This window comes from Protopterus annectens, chromosome 8.part0 (genome assembly GCF_019279795.1).
Source record: "Protopterus annectens isolate FY-2018-M chromosome 8.part0, PAN1.0, whole genome shotgun sequence".
NCBI classification, from domain to species: domain Eukaryota; kingdom Metazoa; phylum Chordata; order Ceratodontiformes; family Protopteridae; genus Protopterus; species Protopterus annectens.
In genome coordinates this window covers 1641837297-1641856682 of record NC_056741.1, presented here as the reverse complement: position 1 = coordinate 1641856682, position 19386 = coordinate 1641837297, and the positions used below count along the sequence as shown (strand labels likewise).

Sequence of the window (19386 nt, the reverse complement as noted above, 5' to 3'; positions counted from 1 at the left end):
ACCTAGTACTTACCACTCCCACTGACGAGCTAGAAGGCTTCCCTCCAACATAGAAAGGCTTGGGGTCTCAGAAGCTTACAAGCAGTCCTGGATACATCAGATCTGTACCTGGACTAGACTAGTTACAGGAAAGGCGGGAAACAAGTGCAAATGGGGGCTTTTAAACCAGAAAGTTGAAAGAGATGGAAAAAACTGTCCAAATGGCCAATAAGCTACAATTTCTGGGCCAGGAACACTCTTGTTGTGGTAGATAGGCTACCTAGTACTTACCACTCCCACTGACGAGCTAGAAGGCTTCCCTCCAACATAGAAAGGCTTGGGGTCTCAGAAGCTTACACGCAGTCCTGGATACATCAGATCTGTACCTGGATTAGACTAGTTACAGGAAAGGCGGGAAGTAAGCACAAGCGCAGTCTTTTGATTTAGAAAGTTGAAAGAGATTGATAACTACCCAAATGGCCAATACACTACAATTTCTGGGCCAGAAACCACTCTTCTTGTGGGTAGGTAGGCTACCTTGTGCTTACCACTCCCACTGATGAGCTAGAAGGCTTCCCTCCAACACACAAAGGCTTGGGGGGCGGCTCAGAAGCTTAACAACAGTCCTGGATATACAGCAAGTTTGTATCCGGACTAGACTAGTTACAGGAAAGGCAGGAATAGAGGTTAAAATTTATATTTTCGTTGTTTTACAGAAAAACAGCTAAAACAGCAGTAAATACATTTCAAATGCAGTGGAGGCTAGCACACGAGTGTGTAGCAACATTACGGCAGATACAGTTTAAATAAATGCAGTTAAATTAACAAATGACTAAAAACAAGTGGAGAAGGCAGTAAATTAGAAGGCTACTAACAAGCAGTAATAAGTGCAGAATAAGAGCAACTGAATAGATAGCAGGCACAACAGCAACGTAAGACAGTTACAGTAGGAACAGCTGAATAAAGTGTGTGTGTGTGTGTGTGTATATATATATATATATATATATATATATATATAGATATATATATATAGATATATATATATATATATATATATATATATATATATATAGATATATGTATATATATATATATATATATATATATATATATATATATAGATATATGTATATATATATATGAGTATATATGTATATATATATATATATATATATATATATATATATATATATATATATATATATATATATAGATATATATATATATATAGATATATATAGATATATATATATAGATATACACACACACACACACATACATATATAATTTTTTTTGAGGGAGGGAACAGAGCAGGATTAAGAGGCTACAGGGTTTGTCCTTCCCAAATGCTCTCTATGTACACAGTGGATACAGCTGAAGAGATGGGACTAGTAGGAGTGCCTGAAATATGATCTCACTGCACTCGGTTGAGTGAGCAAATGAGATGGGCCCAGAAGGAGTATCCAGATACAAATTTACAAGAGGGGCGGGCAGTCTCAAAGCCACTGAGATTAAGGCCAAAACAAGACCAGGGAGGGAGAGTGGGGAACTAACTGTAGAGACACAGAGCCCACAATATTCAATTCAATTAATATTCAGCGGGAAAACCAAAATAAAATGCAGTACTATATGATAAAGTGCAGATAAGTGGGGTTGGCATCTATGTGTTCAACAAAATGTGAATGAGAATATTGGCTGCTCTGTCATGTCTTGAAGCTTTCCCTCTTTATTTCTGCAATTATTTGGCTATCCTGATGCTCACAATGGGAGGAAGTACTTTGCCTGTGGCTTTATTGAACCACAGTCCTGTCATGGTATCTTCTTAGAGGACATCTGATAACTGGTCCATTTGATTCACTGGCCCAGTATGAGCACCACCTGATGTACTGAGATCCTCTTTTTATTCTTTTTAAGCAGTGTGGTAGGTTGCAGTCGCTCAGGTTTTATTAAATGCATCAAGTAGGCCACTACTCTGATTTGCAGTAATTTATGTTGTTGAATTATATGAGTTTTTGTGGTCATCACTTGCATAGTCATGTAACTATACAACTGTAATATTTGCCGTCACAAAATATAATGCCAGACATCTGGAAAATAACACTGATTTACCTCTCTTCCCAAGCAATCTAAACCTTAAAAACACCTCACACTTTTCCATCCTACCCAGCCTTAGCAAGTTGCTAGGAAAAATTGATTTATATTCAACTGTCAAGGTACACTCAGCATTACAACCACCTAAATGTAAACCAGCATGGATTCTGGAAAGGTCCCAGTACAATGACATGAAGGTGTAATGGACAAAAAAACCTAAACCTAACTTGACGGGAACAATATTCATTGACCTCACAAAAGTAATCAATGGTGAAATCCTCCTCACTCTTCAGGGCATTGACCTTAGTAGCAGTTAAATTAGGGTCTTCCTTTTTGTAGCCCTCTCTCACTCGGTGTGATTACCACAAGGTTCTATCCCATCTCCTCTTTATTTCATTATTAAACTATCTCATGACCTTTCTACTCTGCAACTCATCCTATATGCTGATAACATGGTAATCTTTAGGTCCAGCTGCAACCACTCTTCAGTTGAAACAGCTATGAAAATACTTTGCCTCTCTGCTTTTGGCTTATTAACCACAAAATAATACTCAGCCATACAAAAACAAGCACACACACACAAAAATATGCTATTTGGCACTATCCCAAAACTTAAACAAGTCACCTATTATTATTACTGTTTGTAGCACACCAATGGAAACAATCATGTCCTTCGAATACCTCAGTTTGTGGCTAGACTGATCACTAACATTCTATATCCATATTGAGAAATCAAGGACAAATTTGAATTCCTTTCTCTTCTGTGCCAGGAAAATCTCTTACTACCTATCCAATCAGCTAGGGTTTATATAGGCAAAAGGGGTCCTGTGGCTCATGTTTGAGTACTGGCTACCCATAATAGCCACAGTCTCCAAGGAAAAACTCCTCCACACTACAGACTATTGAACATGGTCTGCTGATTCATCACCAACTCCCCTCATGAGCACCACTGCCTCACCCTAAAAAAAAAAAAAGCAAAATGGTTCCTAGTGCAACACTGAGTAGACCTACTACTAGCCTCTGTCATTTTCAAACTTCTCTAACCTGACTCGTTCCCACCAGTAGCTGCCTCTCATCCTGGAATACTTGGCTGACTTGCTTCTGAGTGGTCTTTCTTTTTCCTCTATCAAGATCCATGCTTCAGCCATTTCTGCTCATTGTTCTTTTGAGCAACCCATTTTCTCTCATTCCCTGATGAAAATGTTTCACAGAGGTGCTTGCAACTTACAACCTCCCAGAAGGGCAACTACTCCAGCGTCGGATCTTAATTTTGTTCTAGAGAAACTCACTCTTCCTCCTTTTGAGCCAGCTGCCACTGCAGATTTAAAGTATCTCTCTTGGAAGACTGCCTTCCTCTTGGCTATAACTTCAGCAAGGAGGGTTTCAGAGTTGCAAGCCTTGATGGCTGTGGAGCCCTTTTTTATTTTCCATGCAGACAGGGTCTCTGAGAACCATCCCTTCCTTTATGCCTAAGGTGGTTTCTAGCCTGACTCTTAATCAGTCCATACACCTTCCTACCTTTTTTTCTAATCCTCAAAATAGAGGTGAGAGGATCCTACGTTCTCTTGATTGTGCACAGACAGCTCAGGTTTTACCTGGACAGGACTAAAGACCTTCGGAAAACAGCACAGTTATTGGTCAGTTTTGCTCCTGGAGCCCAGGACAAGACTATTTCTAAGCAAACAATTTCTAAATGGATTGCACATTGCATTACCTTTTGTTATTCCTTTCATGGCAAGGTTCCTCCTGAAGGGGCTGGGACCCATTCCACTAGAGCAGCTTCCACTTCTGCAACCTTTCTAAGGGGTGTCCCTCCTAAAGACATTTTGGAGGCTGCCATGTGGTCTTTTGTTCACACTTTCACAAAACATTATAATTTGCCTCTGTTTTCCAGAGCTAGGGCAGGGTTTGCCACTGCTGTGTTGTAGGGCATTATCTCTAACCTTTGATTCTTTTGGTTCCTCTTCCCTTTTCTCTGGGCTTTGGTAATCAACCCATTAGTTAGGACTGTAACAGTGAAACAAGATGAACATAGTACAGTTGTGTACACTTACATAAATGTAGATGTTCGAGTGTGTATTCACTGTTGCAGTCCTGGTTTCCCTCCCTCCTTCCCTCTTTTTTTGGTCCTCTCTCCTATTCTCTTTTCCTGAGGTACAGGCTATTTTTGATATTTGCCAGAATTGTTTTGGTCTAAGCCTTATTTTCTGGAGGCTCCTGACTGTTATGGCAAGAAAGACTGAGGAAGTGACGTTGGTTGCCTTCTTTGTATCGGACGCCCTGACGCCCTTTACAACTGACGGCAGCCAACGTAATTTTTACTTACCTTTGATATTCTGGCTGACCGAGGGCTACCGGGAGCCGGATAACCCATTAGTTAGGATTGCAACAGTGAATACACTCAAACATCTACACTTATGGTAAGTGTACACAACTGTACTGTCTGTTGCCTTGAGGTGGTAACACTATGTATAAGGTGTGCAAAAGGATTTTCTAACCACCACAAAGATGATTATGTAGGTTGATGAGACTCTTAACACTGCAAGTCCTAGATGACTGCCAAATTCAATTTATATGGTAAGCAGTAGTGGTGATAGATTTACTGAAGGAAGCTATGCTGCATTTCTTGGTATTGTAAGTACTGGTACTGTCATGATGAATAGACCAAGCATTTGTTTAGTCCAGCCCTAGCTAACAAAGTTGAGTATCAGAATGGGATTTGATAACCGCTTCCAATTTACGGTTACTAGCAAACTTGTTTAATTTTAATCCTGTGATATTGACTATGTGACAGAGAAATAAATACTGAAGTGGAGGGGGACCCCAGGACAGATCTTTGTGAGACACCATTGATGAGAATTTCTGGCTAGAGCGAATACTGCTGACCTTAACTGTATGGGTTCTGTCAGATAACTTGTTTCTTATCCCGTGAATTATGAATGATGATAATGTTGAGTTGAGAACGTTTCTCAATAGTCCCAATGGGAGGGATAGAGTCAAATGTTTTGGCAAGGTCTGTCTGAGCAGTATGGACTGTATGCCCCTTATCCACGGCCTCGGTAACCTCTTCACACAACTTAAGCAAGTTGAGTAGACCTAATCTGTCCTTTGCAAAACCAAACTGGTATGTATCCAGGGATATAAAGTCACCTGTTTTATTAGATGTCCTTCCATTTCACTGTTGCAGTATTCCTTGTAAGCATCCCCTGCCAAGGGTGGCACAACGTCCTGCCAGTATACCAAAGTCTTTAGGTTGCTAATGTTATACCGTACATCACATGTATGCTGTTTATGTAGGGCATAAAGGTGATGTCTGGACGTACCATCCTCAGAACCTCTTTGCTGTCAGTCCAAATGCTTTCTTTGATTATCTGTCTGAATGTTCACTTCTTTTGCTGGTTCACCAAGCTGTTTTTCAGATAAGTGCCCCACGTAGGTTTTGTTATCTTTATTCCTTTGTTTTTGTTGCTTGTGGGGTTCATGTCATCCATGGTAAAAAGGGTAAATGCCAGTACGGGAGACAGATTCCCCATAAAGAACGTCATGAGGAGCGTTTATTTTGTATAGGTGCTTCCCATGACAATGTCCTGTTGTATTTGCCAAGCTTTCTCCACAAAGACTCTGCATAATTGGCTTTCCTCTTTGGCCATATATTTAGAAAACCAACTTCTTAAGCTTTTGTTAAAAGATTCCATTAAAGGAATTTCCCACTTTGAGGGTCAGCCTACAAAGAAGACCAAGAAAGCTAGGTCTTTTTCTTCAACTGTGCTGCCTCCACTAGATGTCTCTCTCGAGGCTAGTGAAAGCCCAGAAGATCGCCTGGCTCCTTTGTTGGATTTCTCTGCCGTGATCATTTCGGAGGCTGGCATAGATCCAGCTTATTGCACTTTCTTGGAGACCTTGCCGACATATGCTTCAGATATTCAGGGGAGCCACGACTGATTATTACTGAAGGGACCTAGGGGTGTTCTTCAGATTTTGGTTAGAAAGGTGGTGCTGACTATTATTGTAGAGTGTTGTGCAGGGCCTGAGCCTTCTAAATTTTATAAAGCTGATGTCCCTTTGAAGAAGTAATAGAAAAAGGTAACCGTGTTTCTCTTGCTGCAAAGGACCCTCAGAGTGAATGGCAGAATTTCACTCAATGTTTGTTTTAATGCTTTTATGGCTTTGAATCCTCCTCAAGGAGTTACTGTTCTAGTTCCTCCTTGGTCTTCTACCCTTCTTAAGAGGACTGTGGAACTAGATTATGTGGAGGAAGATTCAGATGTGGAATCTCTTGCCTCTTCTTCCAAGATTCCTTCTCCCTTAGACTGTGGTTTTGAGGAAGAGTAGTTCACTAGTCCTGACTTTCCTTTTGAGGAGATTTCCTTTGGGGACGCATTTTCCAGAATGATGGAATTTTTCAAATGAGATTGTGCCCAGGAGTCTGAGGTTCAGAAGAGGTATTACAAGCTTTTGCAAATGGACTCTCCTCGACCTTCTGCTGTTCCTTCTGTTCTGGCTGCCTTAGATGCCTTTACTGCTGTATCTCAGGCTCCTGATTCCCTGCTCCCTGCTCCCAAAAAAGCCTGATAGGTTTTATAAGGCGCCTGATGAGTGCAAGTTCCTTTATAAAGGCTCATCTGCTGACCCTTCAGTGGTGTCTTTGGCATCTGACAAGCCATTTAAGTTCTGCCTTATACAAAGTTGCTTCCTTCTTATAAGGACAACAGAACTATAGAAAGACTGGGTAAGAAAGTATATACCTCTGCTACCCTTGCTCTTAGGGCTGTTTATTATCAGACCCATATGACAAGATATATTTTGGCTGTTCTACCTCAGACCCTGTTAGGTTATTTCTAACCTTCCTAACTGTGAGGAGAAGACTTTTGTTATCCCCTTGTTAGGGACTTCTTGGATGACTCACAATTCTATTAAATGCTGTTATGATGCAGCAGATGCTTCTTTTAGGGCTGCTACTTTTTGGTTCTGTGCTGAGGAGATATTCCTGGCTTCAGCTTCAACCTTGGCCTGATGACATTAAGGCCAAGTTTGATGGATGCTCCTCTGGATAACAAACATTTGTTTGGTGCTGCTGCTGCAGAATCGTTTAAGACCCTACAGGGAGAGGGTAAGACCTTATAAGATATATCTTTGTTTCTCCTGTACCTAAAATCCAACGGCATTACCCTAATAAACTGGTCTTTGCTCGTAGGCAGTCTCACCCTTCCACCAAAGGTAAGAAGGGTGGTAGATTAGTTCCTCCTGCTAAAGCTACACAGACCCCTTTAGCTCAGAAATGAATTCCCTTTTCCTGACAAACCAGGTGCTCTCTGGCGGTCTTGTTTTTCTCAGCCACATTCCTCTTTCTCTTCATCTCTTGACTCTGGGAACTATTCAGGAAGGTCAAGTTTCTCAAAGAGGAAGGGGTTTTATTCCATAATGTTCTTTGTCCCCAGGAAAGAGACTTTGAGACCAATTCTGGATCTCTCTCACCTAAACCCCTTTCTGAAGGTCCCTTGCTTTCAGATGTTGTCCCTTCAGACTTTGTTTCCTCTGCTGCTTCCTCAAGTTTTCTAGTTTCTCTGGACCTCAAGGATTCTTATCTTCTTATCCCCTATTCTTCGGGAAGTTTTTATATTTCTCTGTTGCTTCCTGGCATTTTCATTTTTCTACTTTGCCCGTTGGCCTCTCTGCTGCCCCAAGGGTATTCCCTAAATACCTTGCTTCTGTGAGTGCTTTTTACATGCTAAGGGGTTTACAGGTCTTTCTCTACCTGGACAACCTACTCTCCACAGATCTCCTGCAGCATCTTCACTTTGCCATTTTTTCTCCTGCAAAGCCTAGGGTTCACTATGAGTTTCCAAAAGTCCTTCCTGATTCCTTCACATGGTCATGTGATTCTGGGATGCAGGATCTAGACTCTTCCAATGCTGGCACCCCTGCCTCCTCCCAAGGCCTTAACTATCATTGCCTTCTTTCAGGCCCTTCTTCCTCTGGCCTCAATTACAGGCAGGGATTTTCGGAGAGTTCTGGGTTTCATGGTCTCCACCATTCCTATGCTCCCTCTAGCCAAACTCCACATTAGAAAGCTTCTGTAGTTTCCAAAGTCATTTTGAGCTTCAACACTGTTGTCCTCTAGATTTCATAGTCCCTCTTCTTCCCTGCCTCAAGCTGGAATTTCAGTGGTGCATTCAGCAGTTGTCGGTCAATATATGCCTTCCTTTAACCTCCACTCCCCTTCAAGATGTGGGTCTTTCTTCGGCTGTCTAAAAGTGCAGGCCCCCTGGTTGCTTCAACAAAATAAAGACCACATCAATGTCAAAGGAATGATGGCTCTTCTGTTGGCTGGTATACCTTTTCATCCTCTTTTCACTCCAGGGCCCCTCGAGATACTTACAGACAATACCACAGTGATTTGGTATGTCAACAAGCAAGGGAGGACAAATCTTATCTCCTTTGCAGGTTTGCACTTAAGTGTGGGAGCTAGCTATCAAGTGACACTCCAGGCAGTTTACATTCTCTCTGGTCAGAGCATTATGGCCGACTCTCTGAGCAGGTCCATATTACAGTCCCACAAGTGGATGCTTCACAGGGATGTATTTTTGGACATTGTCCATGAATGGGGTACTCCTCAAGTAGATCCATTTGCCTCTCCTCTCAACAGACAACGTCCTGTTTTTTGTGCCAGAGCCCCAAGTCCTCTGGTCTGGAAGTTGGACACCCTGTCTTTTTCCTGGAAGGAAATGTTTCTTTGTCTTCCCTCCCCCTTCCTGGCATTCCAAACTCCTGTTCAAGATAAAGCAGGAAATTCCCAAAATCTTGCTGGTGACTCCCTTTTGGACCAGGCAGCATTGGTTCCCTCTCTTCTGCCTTTGCCTAAGCGCAATCATCACATGTTACCTCACAGGGTGGACCTACTTAAACAAGACAAGGGATGTCTCATCCATCCTCCCTTGTCCACTCTTCAACTGACACTGTGAGTGACAGGATTTTGATTCAATATAGATGCATATTTTTTCTGAAGATGTGTTTAGGGCCCTGCAGGAGGCCAGGAAACCCACTACTAGGAAATCCTACTTATCCAAATGGAAGAGGTTTTCTGTTTGTCTTTCTTGGAAATTGGAGCCACTTTTTGTGGATGTTCCTTTGGTTCCATCTTAACCGAGTGAACTGCTTAGTGCTGGGTTGGCATATTCTTCTGATAAAGCACTCGTCAGCTGTTTCTGCTTGTCTGCCTTTATCACCCCCTTTAGTCTTTAGATTTGGAGCTAAACAGTTTCTTAAGGGCGCCCTTCATTTTAGACCACTCAAGAAGCCTGTTCCTCCTTCCTGGGAACATAATTTTGTTTTGGAGAAATTGACCCAGGCTCGTTTTGAGCCTGTGGCTTCAGCTTCCTTGCAGCATTGTTCTTGGAAGACTGTTCTGGTGTCTGAGCTTCAAACCCTTATGACTGTTCCTCCTTTTTAGTTTTCCATAAGGACAGGGTGTCCCTTCGTACTAATCCTCCTTTTATGCCCAAAGTGGTGAATGTGTTCTCTTAATCAGTTTATTCATTTGGCCACTTTTTTCCCTTCTCCACAATCTGCTACCAAGAAGGTTTTGCACACTTTGGTTGTGCATAGACAACTCAGATTTTATTTGAGCAAGACGAAAGCTTTTCGCAAATCTGATCAGCTTTTTGTTTCGGGTCATCCTCAATCTTTGGGATTGGCTGTTTTCAAGCAAACTATTTTTTTCTGGATATCTAAAGCCCTTTTTTGTTATTATTTTCATGGCAAGAGCCTTCTTTTTTCTGTTAAGTTTCATTTTACTAGGGCTGTGGCTTCTTCTGGTGCTTTTTTCAAGGTTTTAGATACTAACTCTGTTCTTGAGTTAGCTACCTGGACTTCTGTGCATACTTTTGCCAAGCACTATAAGTTGGATGTGATATCCAGGGCTAGAGCTGGTTTTGCTAGGGCCATTCTTTATGGATTCCTAGTGTGCTCTGTTTGTCCTTCCTCTTCCTGAGCTTTTGCACTCTCTCTGTTGCAAGGAATACTGCAACAGTGAAATGGAAGGACATTTACAGTTATGGTAAGATTTTACACAACTGTACTTTCAGCTGTTAAGTTTTGCAGTATATTACGGCTAAACATTACAAACTAGTAGTCCATTGGTCGTTTTGGGCCAATTCCTAGCTCCCTTCAGCCCCCTGCTATAAAACACGCTTAAACGCAGTAAGCTGATGCAAGGAGTTACCACTGTTGCACACAAGAGCAGCGGCGGTTAAACAAGGTTAAACTATTTGGGCCATCTAAATTCCACTCTTCCAATTTTCCCTTAAAACTACCTTCCTCGAGCTGTACTGCTGATCTAACCAGCATATCCTATAACTGAAAAGTTCATCTCTACTTGATTCCCAAGTAGACTATTCTCTATCTGTAAAGCCTAGCACTTACTTGCACCTTGATAAAGCACTCTTATTATAGATAGTACCCCACCAGCCTAAAACCCACTTCCCCCGGAGTCCTTTGAAAGTCTCTTTATCTACTACTTCTAGTATGTCGAGGGATCAGTTGCTAGTGTCCTCTCCAGCTCAACTGGTGAACCTGGGAATATTGAGGCAATGTTACAACTGCCTCATGTACACAGACAATCCTCTCCTTCTCCCACAAAACACAAATACATGCGAGATGCAACTATACGGCCAAACTGGAGGCTGAGCTCTCTCAACATAGGACTGGCAAGACCAGACAGGAGGAGAAGGTAACCACACACAATACATACCCAGTCACACATGGTACCATCACAACTTCAAATCATACACATACTCACACAAAGACATACTCGGAGGCTCTGATCAAAAATTTACCAAAACAGCAGAGGCCACCAAAGCAGACACCCAAACAACTACCACCTCACGACCCAACACATGCAACACATAGACCACACAGTCAGAGTGTCAAACAGTCACAGCCCTTAAGGCCAAACAAAATGCCAGACACACTTGTCATTGGTGATTCCATAGTCAGACACACTGACGCCCCGCCCACCAGACTGAGTAAAGAGAAGGTCACAGTAAGCTGCCTGTCAGGTGCTAGAATCCGCCACATAACGCAAGCACTCAGGTCTCTCAACAGCAGGTACAAGTACCACTCAGTCATTGTCCACGCTGGTGTCAACGACCTGAGACGCACTCCTGGACTACATGAAAAGGGACATCGAGGAGCTCTCTGATTATGTAGCCCAGGCAGGTATGACCCTGACCTTGAGCAGTATCCTACCTTCACCTAGAATGATGCCACAATACAGTGATAAGATGATCAGCTTTAATAATTGGCTTAAATTCTGGTGTCATTCAAAGGGGATCCAATGTCTGTCTGCCTGGGATGACATGCTGGACAAGCCACGCTCTTGCACCTGTCACCCCTGGGCTTCCGGATATTGGCAAAGGCTCTTGCCACCCCATAGTGCCTTTTTAGGCAAGGCTCAAATTCTAAACCTACCACCCTAGAACACCAAAAAGGAAAAAAACTAAGGGTAATGCTGCTCAATGCCAGAAGTCTCAATCTCAAGATGCACGCACTGAGGCCCTTCTCAATATGGAGAACATCGATGTCTGTGCTGTGACAGAAACCTGGTTCAAGGCTCCTGAGAGCACCCCAGCACTAACAGGTTTCACCTCATATCATGCCCGCCCCAAAATCCGGACAACACCAAGAAAGGAGGGGTGTCCATATTCATAAAGGACACCCACACCTCAAGGTTGGTGGCAACGCATGATGCATCGGAGACCATCCAGGTGCAATTAACCATAGGCAAGACTGCTCTGCAATTTGTAGCATGTTACAGGCCACCCTCTCAAACTCAGGAACCTCACATGGCCTTCCTGAAAACATTGGAGGGATAAATGTATCTCCAAACACCATCATACTAGGTGACTTTAACTACCCTAATATAGACTGGGAACACTACTCAAGCCCGAACACTCTAACCCAAAGATTCCTGGAGTTCATAAACTCAAATGCCATGGAACAACTAGTCACCATCCCCACAAGAGGAGAAAACATACTTGATCTCATCATCACGAACATGGGATCAAAATGTTCAACACCGAAGTATACCCCTCACTGGTGAGATCAGATCATAAACTAATCTCGCTGGAGGTCCTCATCCCGCCCACCTGAAACAAAAAGACCACAGTGAAAAACTTCTCAAAAGCCGATTTCACACTTCTAAAACTAGTGTGGTCTCCTTTAAGGCCCCTGAGCCAGTGGTAAACATTACTCAAACCGCTGAATCACTTACAAATGCCTTCTACCAGCACCTACAGGACTGCATGGATCAGGCAATCCCAAACAAAACTAAGACTCTCTGTACCAAAGGCAAGCCCAGTCTGGTGGACCCCAGCCATAAACAAGCTCTACAACAAAAGGAGGAAGCTACTACAAGATAGAGCAAAATCCTTGAAAGGTAAGACACCTTTGATCATTATAAGTAAAAAACTAAGAGCTCTCATAAAATCATCCAAGGCAAATTTTGAGAGAAAAATCGCCAAGGACTCTAAAGAGAATCATAAGGCCTTCTTTAGCTATGTTAGAAACCTAGGAGGAAACTCCCAGATATGCTCAGAATTAGTTCAAAATGATGTGAAAATTACTGAACCTACACACATTGCCAACATACTGGCTGACAGGTTCAGTGCAAACTTCCTCCCCCAAAAGGAGAGATATCTATTCCAGAGGATTGTAGCCCCCCAAACATCTCCAACGCCCAGGTGAGAACTGCCCTCACTAAGGCAAAATCACAGCATCCATGGGACCGGATGGTGTCCCCGGCTGTGTGCTTCATGAACTCAATGAGGAATTAAACCCACAGTTAGGACAGCTGTTTAATCTTAGCCTCACCTCAGGATACGCACTCAAGGAGTGGCGCCACTGTGGTCCCACTTCATAAGGGCGGTGCCTCCACAGACCCTGAAATTACCGCCCCATTAGCTTGACAAGCCTTATCTGCAAAGCCATGGAGAGGATCATAATGGAACTCATAAATAAAGACATAGGAACTTGCAGACTTTGGATCCAACTCAGTTTGGCTTTGTCAAAGGCAGATCCTGCCTCTTAAACTTGGTTGACTTTTTCGAGACAGTCACCAAGGCCATTGATGAGGGAAAGGCAGTCCATACAGCCTACCTCGACCTGGCAAAGGCCTTCACACAATACCCCACTTAGGTATCCTCGAAAAACTCATCAGCTTGAATGTAAACCCATACATCACAAGATGGGTTGCAAACTGGCTAAGTGACAGAACCCACAGGGTCAGAGTTGCTGGAGCCATGTCAGACTCAAAGCCTGTCACAAGTGGTGTCCCACAGGGCTCAGTCCTGTCCACTCTTGTTCGCATCTACTTTTCTGAAGTACAAGCAAACACAGGAGGGTTATGGCTGACAAAGTTTGCAGATGACTGCAAACTGGGTGCCATAGTCGAAAACACATCTGACACGGATATCCTCCAGAAGGGCCTCACAGAAATGGATAACTGGTGCCAGAGCCATGGCCTGAAGTTAAACGCCAAAAATGCATAGTCATACCCTTTGGGAAAAACAAGGCTACCCCTAGCTACCATATAGGTGGCAATCCACTGAGCACAGAAAAGTCATCAGAGATCTGGGGACCCAGGTTGACAGTAGCCTTTCGCTTGACACTCATGTTGCTAAAGTAGTTAGGAAAACCTTCTATATCACCCACCTGATCATGAAGGGATTCACATCTAGATCAAGGGAGGTCATCACCCTGTACTCATCACTTATTAGACCTATGATTGAGCACAATGCCCGCTCGAATGTATCTGACCAGACACCTGCTGCAGCTTGAAAGGCCCCAAAAGTTCCTCACCAAAAGGATAAAGGGTCTCAAAAATATGTCTTATGCTGCCCGACTGAAAGAACTCCAGCTCTATTCAGTCTCATACCGCTTGCTCAGAGGTGACCTGTGCCTGACATATAAGGCCATGTCAAACCCAGATTTGATGAATATGCTTCACCTCAAAAATCTAGATCCTCAGAACCACAAGGGCGGAGACTTAAACCTTGACACGGTTATAAATAGAACGTGCTTGAGGGACAGATTCATCACCCAGAGACTCCCTATGCTGTGGAACAAAATCCCGGTACATGTGAGGCAGAGCACCTCTCTGGTCTTGTTCAAGAGGAATCTTGACCAATGGATGGGAGATTGCAGATATACCCCAGGGATTACTTCAGCGTCACTGCTTGACAGAGGCACAGCAAAATGATAGGCATAGTTTTTATTCAAACTAAAGGGGTGGCGAAAGCCACATAACTATGGGCTAGGCTTATAAATGCCCTTGGGCAGATAGCCTAGTATGAACCTATGAACCTATGAACCTAAATAATGCTAGCAAGACTAACAGGGCTATACTTTCCAGGGTGAGTTGTGGGACCAACGTTTGTGTAAAGACCCTAAATGGTTTCTCTACACCTCAGGAATGTAACCATTGTAAAAAATCTTTGGTTAAACAGTTAATGGGAGAGGTTTTGCTAGGTGGGACTTCACACTTCTCAGTATATTTGTAGGGGCTTTTTAAGGACTTGTGGAAATAATTTTTAATTTTGGAAAGTGTCAAAAGGGCCTGGTCCAAATTGATTGGGGGGGGGTGTGTATGTATAAAGCAATGAAGGGGGTGGAGAGAAGTTGGAATTTGTAAGACTATTAGTTATGTCCTTTGGCTCAGAGAAGAGGTACCATTAGAGAAAAGTTCACTGCAGAATTATTAGATACTTTTGACCTTCCTAATATAGCTGAAAAAGGCCTTAGTAGTTGCAACTAATTGAAAAGAGATCCGTAAATTCATAGTTTGGCTTTACTTTCCATAATGTTAAGCCGGAGAGACTTATTTATCTGTTTCATATCCCTTTTACAGTAATGAAATGGACATCTGGTGATGACTAGGAGGTTTTTCTTTTCTCGGTTGATGTGGCAGTCCTATTACAAGAGTATAATAAACTTGGCATTATGCTTATGGTGGACTGGGATGGATGACTCCATACATCTTTCTAGGAGATTCAGAGCAGTAGATAGCAGCCTCAGAAATTTGCTGGAGAGCTATATTGTTTGTGATTATTGGTAATATCAGTAAATGTTAAATTATTAGTTTTGGAGTAATCCCCAAATGTGGAAGGGATCACATAGCAAGCTTTCATTGATCACAATGGATGGTCACTTTTGACTAGGGGAAGGGTAACAAAATTGGTATGTTGAAATTGGGAGAAATTTTTGTGAGGATAAAAATCAATAAGACTAACACGTCTGATGAGTAGGGGGATAATTTGGTTTAAAATATCATGCCTTTACAAAGTCCAGAAATCTCTGATCAGGTTTGTTGTTGTTGGTATATGTTTGCCAGTTTGTGTGTGTGGATGTAGTTGAAGTCACCTATAAGAAAGGAATTTTGTTCAGCTGGTAACTACCTGGTTAAGGTTTTCTCCATGCTCTAAAGGGTCACAGACAGAGATTTATAATTTGATAATGTAATTGAGTTTGTTATGTTTAACTTAAAGTAGGTTCATTCATTTACCTCCATATTTTTGTTGCAGGCAGTGTGGCTAATAAGGCTTTTCATCCAGTGTTGTTTGAAAAATGCCTTGATGCACTGAGGAAGAGCTGGCCAGCTGAAATGGATTTAAGTCGAAAGCGAAAAAAGGATGTAGGAAAGTCATCCCAAAGTGATCCAAAAGGAAGGAAGCGTAATAAACCAGTGAGGAGGGAGAAACCTGATGTAAGAAAAATTATACTGTAACAGTTAACTTTTTGGAATTGTGTAATGTTATTTCTTCATATTATACTAGTATTGTTTTATGTATTTTGTACTTTGGACATGTTATGTGCCTTCATTGTCAGGTTGTGGCTGAAGGTGGACTTTAGCTTGGTTCACTTGTCTGTTTAAAAGGTAATGAGAAAAGTGCAATGCATGACTTTCTTGCATGGCTTCATGCTGCTTTGAAGTCATAATTGTTAAAATGGTCTTTGTCTCATTCCTCATACCATTAATCAAGAGGCAGTCCCACCATCTTCTCCATTTGTTCACATTTTACTTGTCTAAGGCTGAAGTCTGCATGCTACAATGCAGTTAGTAAAGGTGAAACCAGAGGAGATAAAGGAGTTGTGTTCCCTCTCCTTTCACGCTTGTTTATTTTTATTTCTTGCTTTCCAGGACTTCCAGTAATCTCTGAATAAGGTGTCCTCTGTTCAACTATAGCACGTTTTGCTAGCAGCCTTAGTCCTCTTCACAGTGTTAAGAAGTGGGTATATAGTTTTAGGGAGATTTACCTTTTAGTACTTGTTCGTTTAAGAAGTCTAGTAGTATGGTGTAAAGTTGGTGATCCCATGGCCCTGGGAAAAGAACTGTTATAAAAGTGTTGTATGTTACCCTATCCAGTGTTTCATACAGACAGTGAGAAGCCAAGATGGGTTATGTTCTTGTATTCTTTTGGACTGGTATATTTAAGGTCTCCAGCATTTCTTTGTTGAGCAGGATTGACTTCTGGTCTCTGCCAGCACAGTGTTTTACAATTTCCCAGAGTTCTTTCAGATTAGTGCTTGCCTCTAGTTAGCCCTGCTTACCCTATGGTACTTCAGTAATTTTTTTGAGTAAGTGTCTTTTAAGTGGCGTTGGTGAAGAGACCCACCCAGTATCAGTGAGGTTATACTTGTTCCAAAACTGAAAGATAAGCCTTTTAACACATGTATTACAGGTGGATCCTAGCCCTGGTGTTTCATTTGTGTGTCCCCAGCTGACCATAAGCTGCATTACTGCACCACTTTTTTGTCTCTGGTGCTAGCCCCCTACCTGGGTGCTGGGACCACATATCTGATGAGCTATGCAGGGAAAGCAGAGCAGAGTTGCCTGCATTATATGCACCTGCCATGCTACATGCTATTGAAGAGGATTTTTTTTTTGTGCAAACTTGGTAAAGCCATTGATGACATATGTGTCCTCACATACAATGTCCACTAGCTGCAGTCCCCCCACCCCAGTGCCATAGTTTATACCAGCAATTTGTCTCACCAATACAGCATATCTGTATCACTGGGTATGTGTCTACATCACTGACAGATACTCCTTTCTTGTTTCTTTTGGTGTAGAATATAATTGCAACAGTTTAAAGAAACTGTGGTGTCATTGATTGCAGTTATTTCTTGATGATCTGGCTTCCTTATTTGGTACCCTTTTATCCCATAAATTGTTTAACTACCTCTTTGTACGGGAAAGCAAAGGGTTAATGCTGTGAGCTGTTGAGCTTCTCCTTGTTCTTCTGTGCTGGATTGTCTCAATAGTTAACATACTGTGCAACTCTGAACAAGAAAAGATAGAGAACAAAAGGGCTATGTGGTATAAAAAAATGGTAGGTGGTTGCCTTGCGCCTATCCTCCTAAAATTAAATCCTCCAGTTCTAACATTGTTTTGGACTCAAGTTTGATTCACTGTCATTGAAATGAATTGTAAGAAGCTTCATATCAGTATGTTGGGTCTTTTTATCCCATCTGAGCCTCATTAATGGTCTGGAGTAACATCAAGAAATCAGCTTGATGAGTATCCCAAGTTGGAGAATTCTTTTTTCACTCTAAACGTTTTTTTTTTTTTTTTTTAAATTATATCGCCTGCAGGGATGGCTGTGTTGATGTAGGATATAACTTTGCACATTGATTGCAGGAATGCAAACTTCCCACCTCCCATGTGTCCAACTGGTTCTTTTATGCTGCTTGCACATTTTAGGTTTTGGGCATGTTTTCATCATTGAAAAGTGCAGTCCCGCATATATGTTTTACCTGAAGGAGTAAGGTCTTCCATAGCCTTCAGTCAGGTGTACCACTCAGTGGTGAAAGTGACTTTTGCCAATCTCCATTGGAGGGTCTCCCATTTATCTTTGGGGGAACTATATTTTCAGGAATTTGGTATTTACTGAGGTAAATGACTTTGGGACCCTGTCTTCTCAGAGGTGACTACACAGTTTGTGGCCTCCTGAGCTTCTCAGGCATAGGGCTTATATCCAGTTGCTAAAGATTATATAATTACTGGTTTATGGGGAAACTTGAGGCCTTGGGAAGGCACCCTTCAGTTTCCAACTAGGCAAGTGCATCATTGTCTTTTCACTGATTATTTTTTTTTTTTCCCCCGAATGATGAGCCTGTTTCTTTCAGCTGCTGCTTCTTCCATAGCCTCTCTTTTAGCCTCACCTGTACTGGTCGTCTTTAGTCAGTGAAGACTTGTAGGGTGATAGCACACCAGTATCTGGGACTTGTGTGAAACACGGTTGCATATTAAAAGTCTTGGTTGGGGATGTTGGATGCATGTGGTAGGGCATTGCGGGGCTGTTTTCACTGTGTGCAAGTCATTATCAGCCCAGTAACCTTGTACCTTTATTTGCATGCTCATCTGCCTTATGGAAATGCAATGTGGCCAGGTCTTTAGAGCAGGTGGTGAGTGCAGGATCCTATCTAAGGATGTGTCTGTTTGGGGCATCTGAGGAAGAAATGAGCAACCCCATTGGGAATTGTTTCTGCTGAGACAAGGACTTAATGTGCTTGAAGTTCTTAAGCTTTCTTGACTGTATGTCCTTGGAATCATGTGAGCATTTGTTTATCACTTCTTTCAGTTTCTTGGAGGGAAGGCTCTCCTGAATCTTCCATTTCTTCCACCATAGGATTGCTCTTTAAAGGATGTTATTTTGTAACACTTGACTCCTCTCCACGGGTGGATATACACTTTCCTCTGAATAGAGAGAAATGCTTTTGCTGGGTCTGGGATTGAATTTTGGCTCTTATGCGCTGGTGAGGAAAGAGATGCTCCCAGTCCCTGGATTCAACCCTGTATGTTTGATTTAGGTTCTTGTCTGACTTTAGGTACTTCCAAAAAGAAGTGTCAAAAGACAAAGCATGCAATTTCATCTACCATTCCATCTTCTCGGGAGACTAAAGAGGAGTGTTATTTTGCTTAGGGCCTTTTTAAGGCATTTCAGTCTTTACAGTCTGCTTCTCTTCTCTCACTCAGAAAAGGAAGAGATCGCCATCTCTTTCTAGTAGTGACTCCCAGTATAATTTTGGAAGAGACTGGTTTAGATTATGCCACCCAGGTGTCTTCCCCTGCTTCTTTAGAGCAGACTGTGAGGAGAATAATTCTTTGATTCTCCTGTAGAGGAAGTCTCATTTTCAGACACCATTAATAAAATGAAAGATTTCTTCCAGTAGTAGGAAAATTGAATTTTTGTCACCAAAAGAAGGTATTGCAAGCTTTATAGGTGGTAGAAAACACCCAAGCCTTCAGCTATTACTCCT

At 42.2% G+C, this 19386-nt stretch overlaps 1 protein-coding gene across 1 annotated transcript in view; it reads left to right on the top strand.

Moving 5' to 3' along the window:
* Positions 1–19386, top strand: part of NCAPD3 (non-SMC condensin II complex subunit D3) — a gene marked incomplete in the record, with an annotated part of 2635837 nt that overhangs the window by 239481 nt on the left and 2376970 nt on the right. The window contains 1 exon segment of the mRNA XM_044081165.1: positions 15648–15829. Within this exon segment, the coding sequence (XP_043937100.1) occupies positions 15648–15829 (182 nt within the window).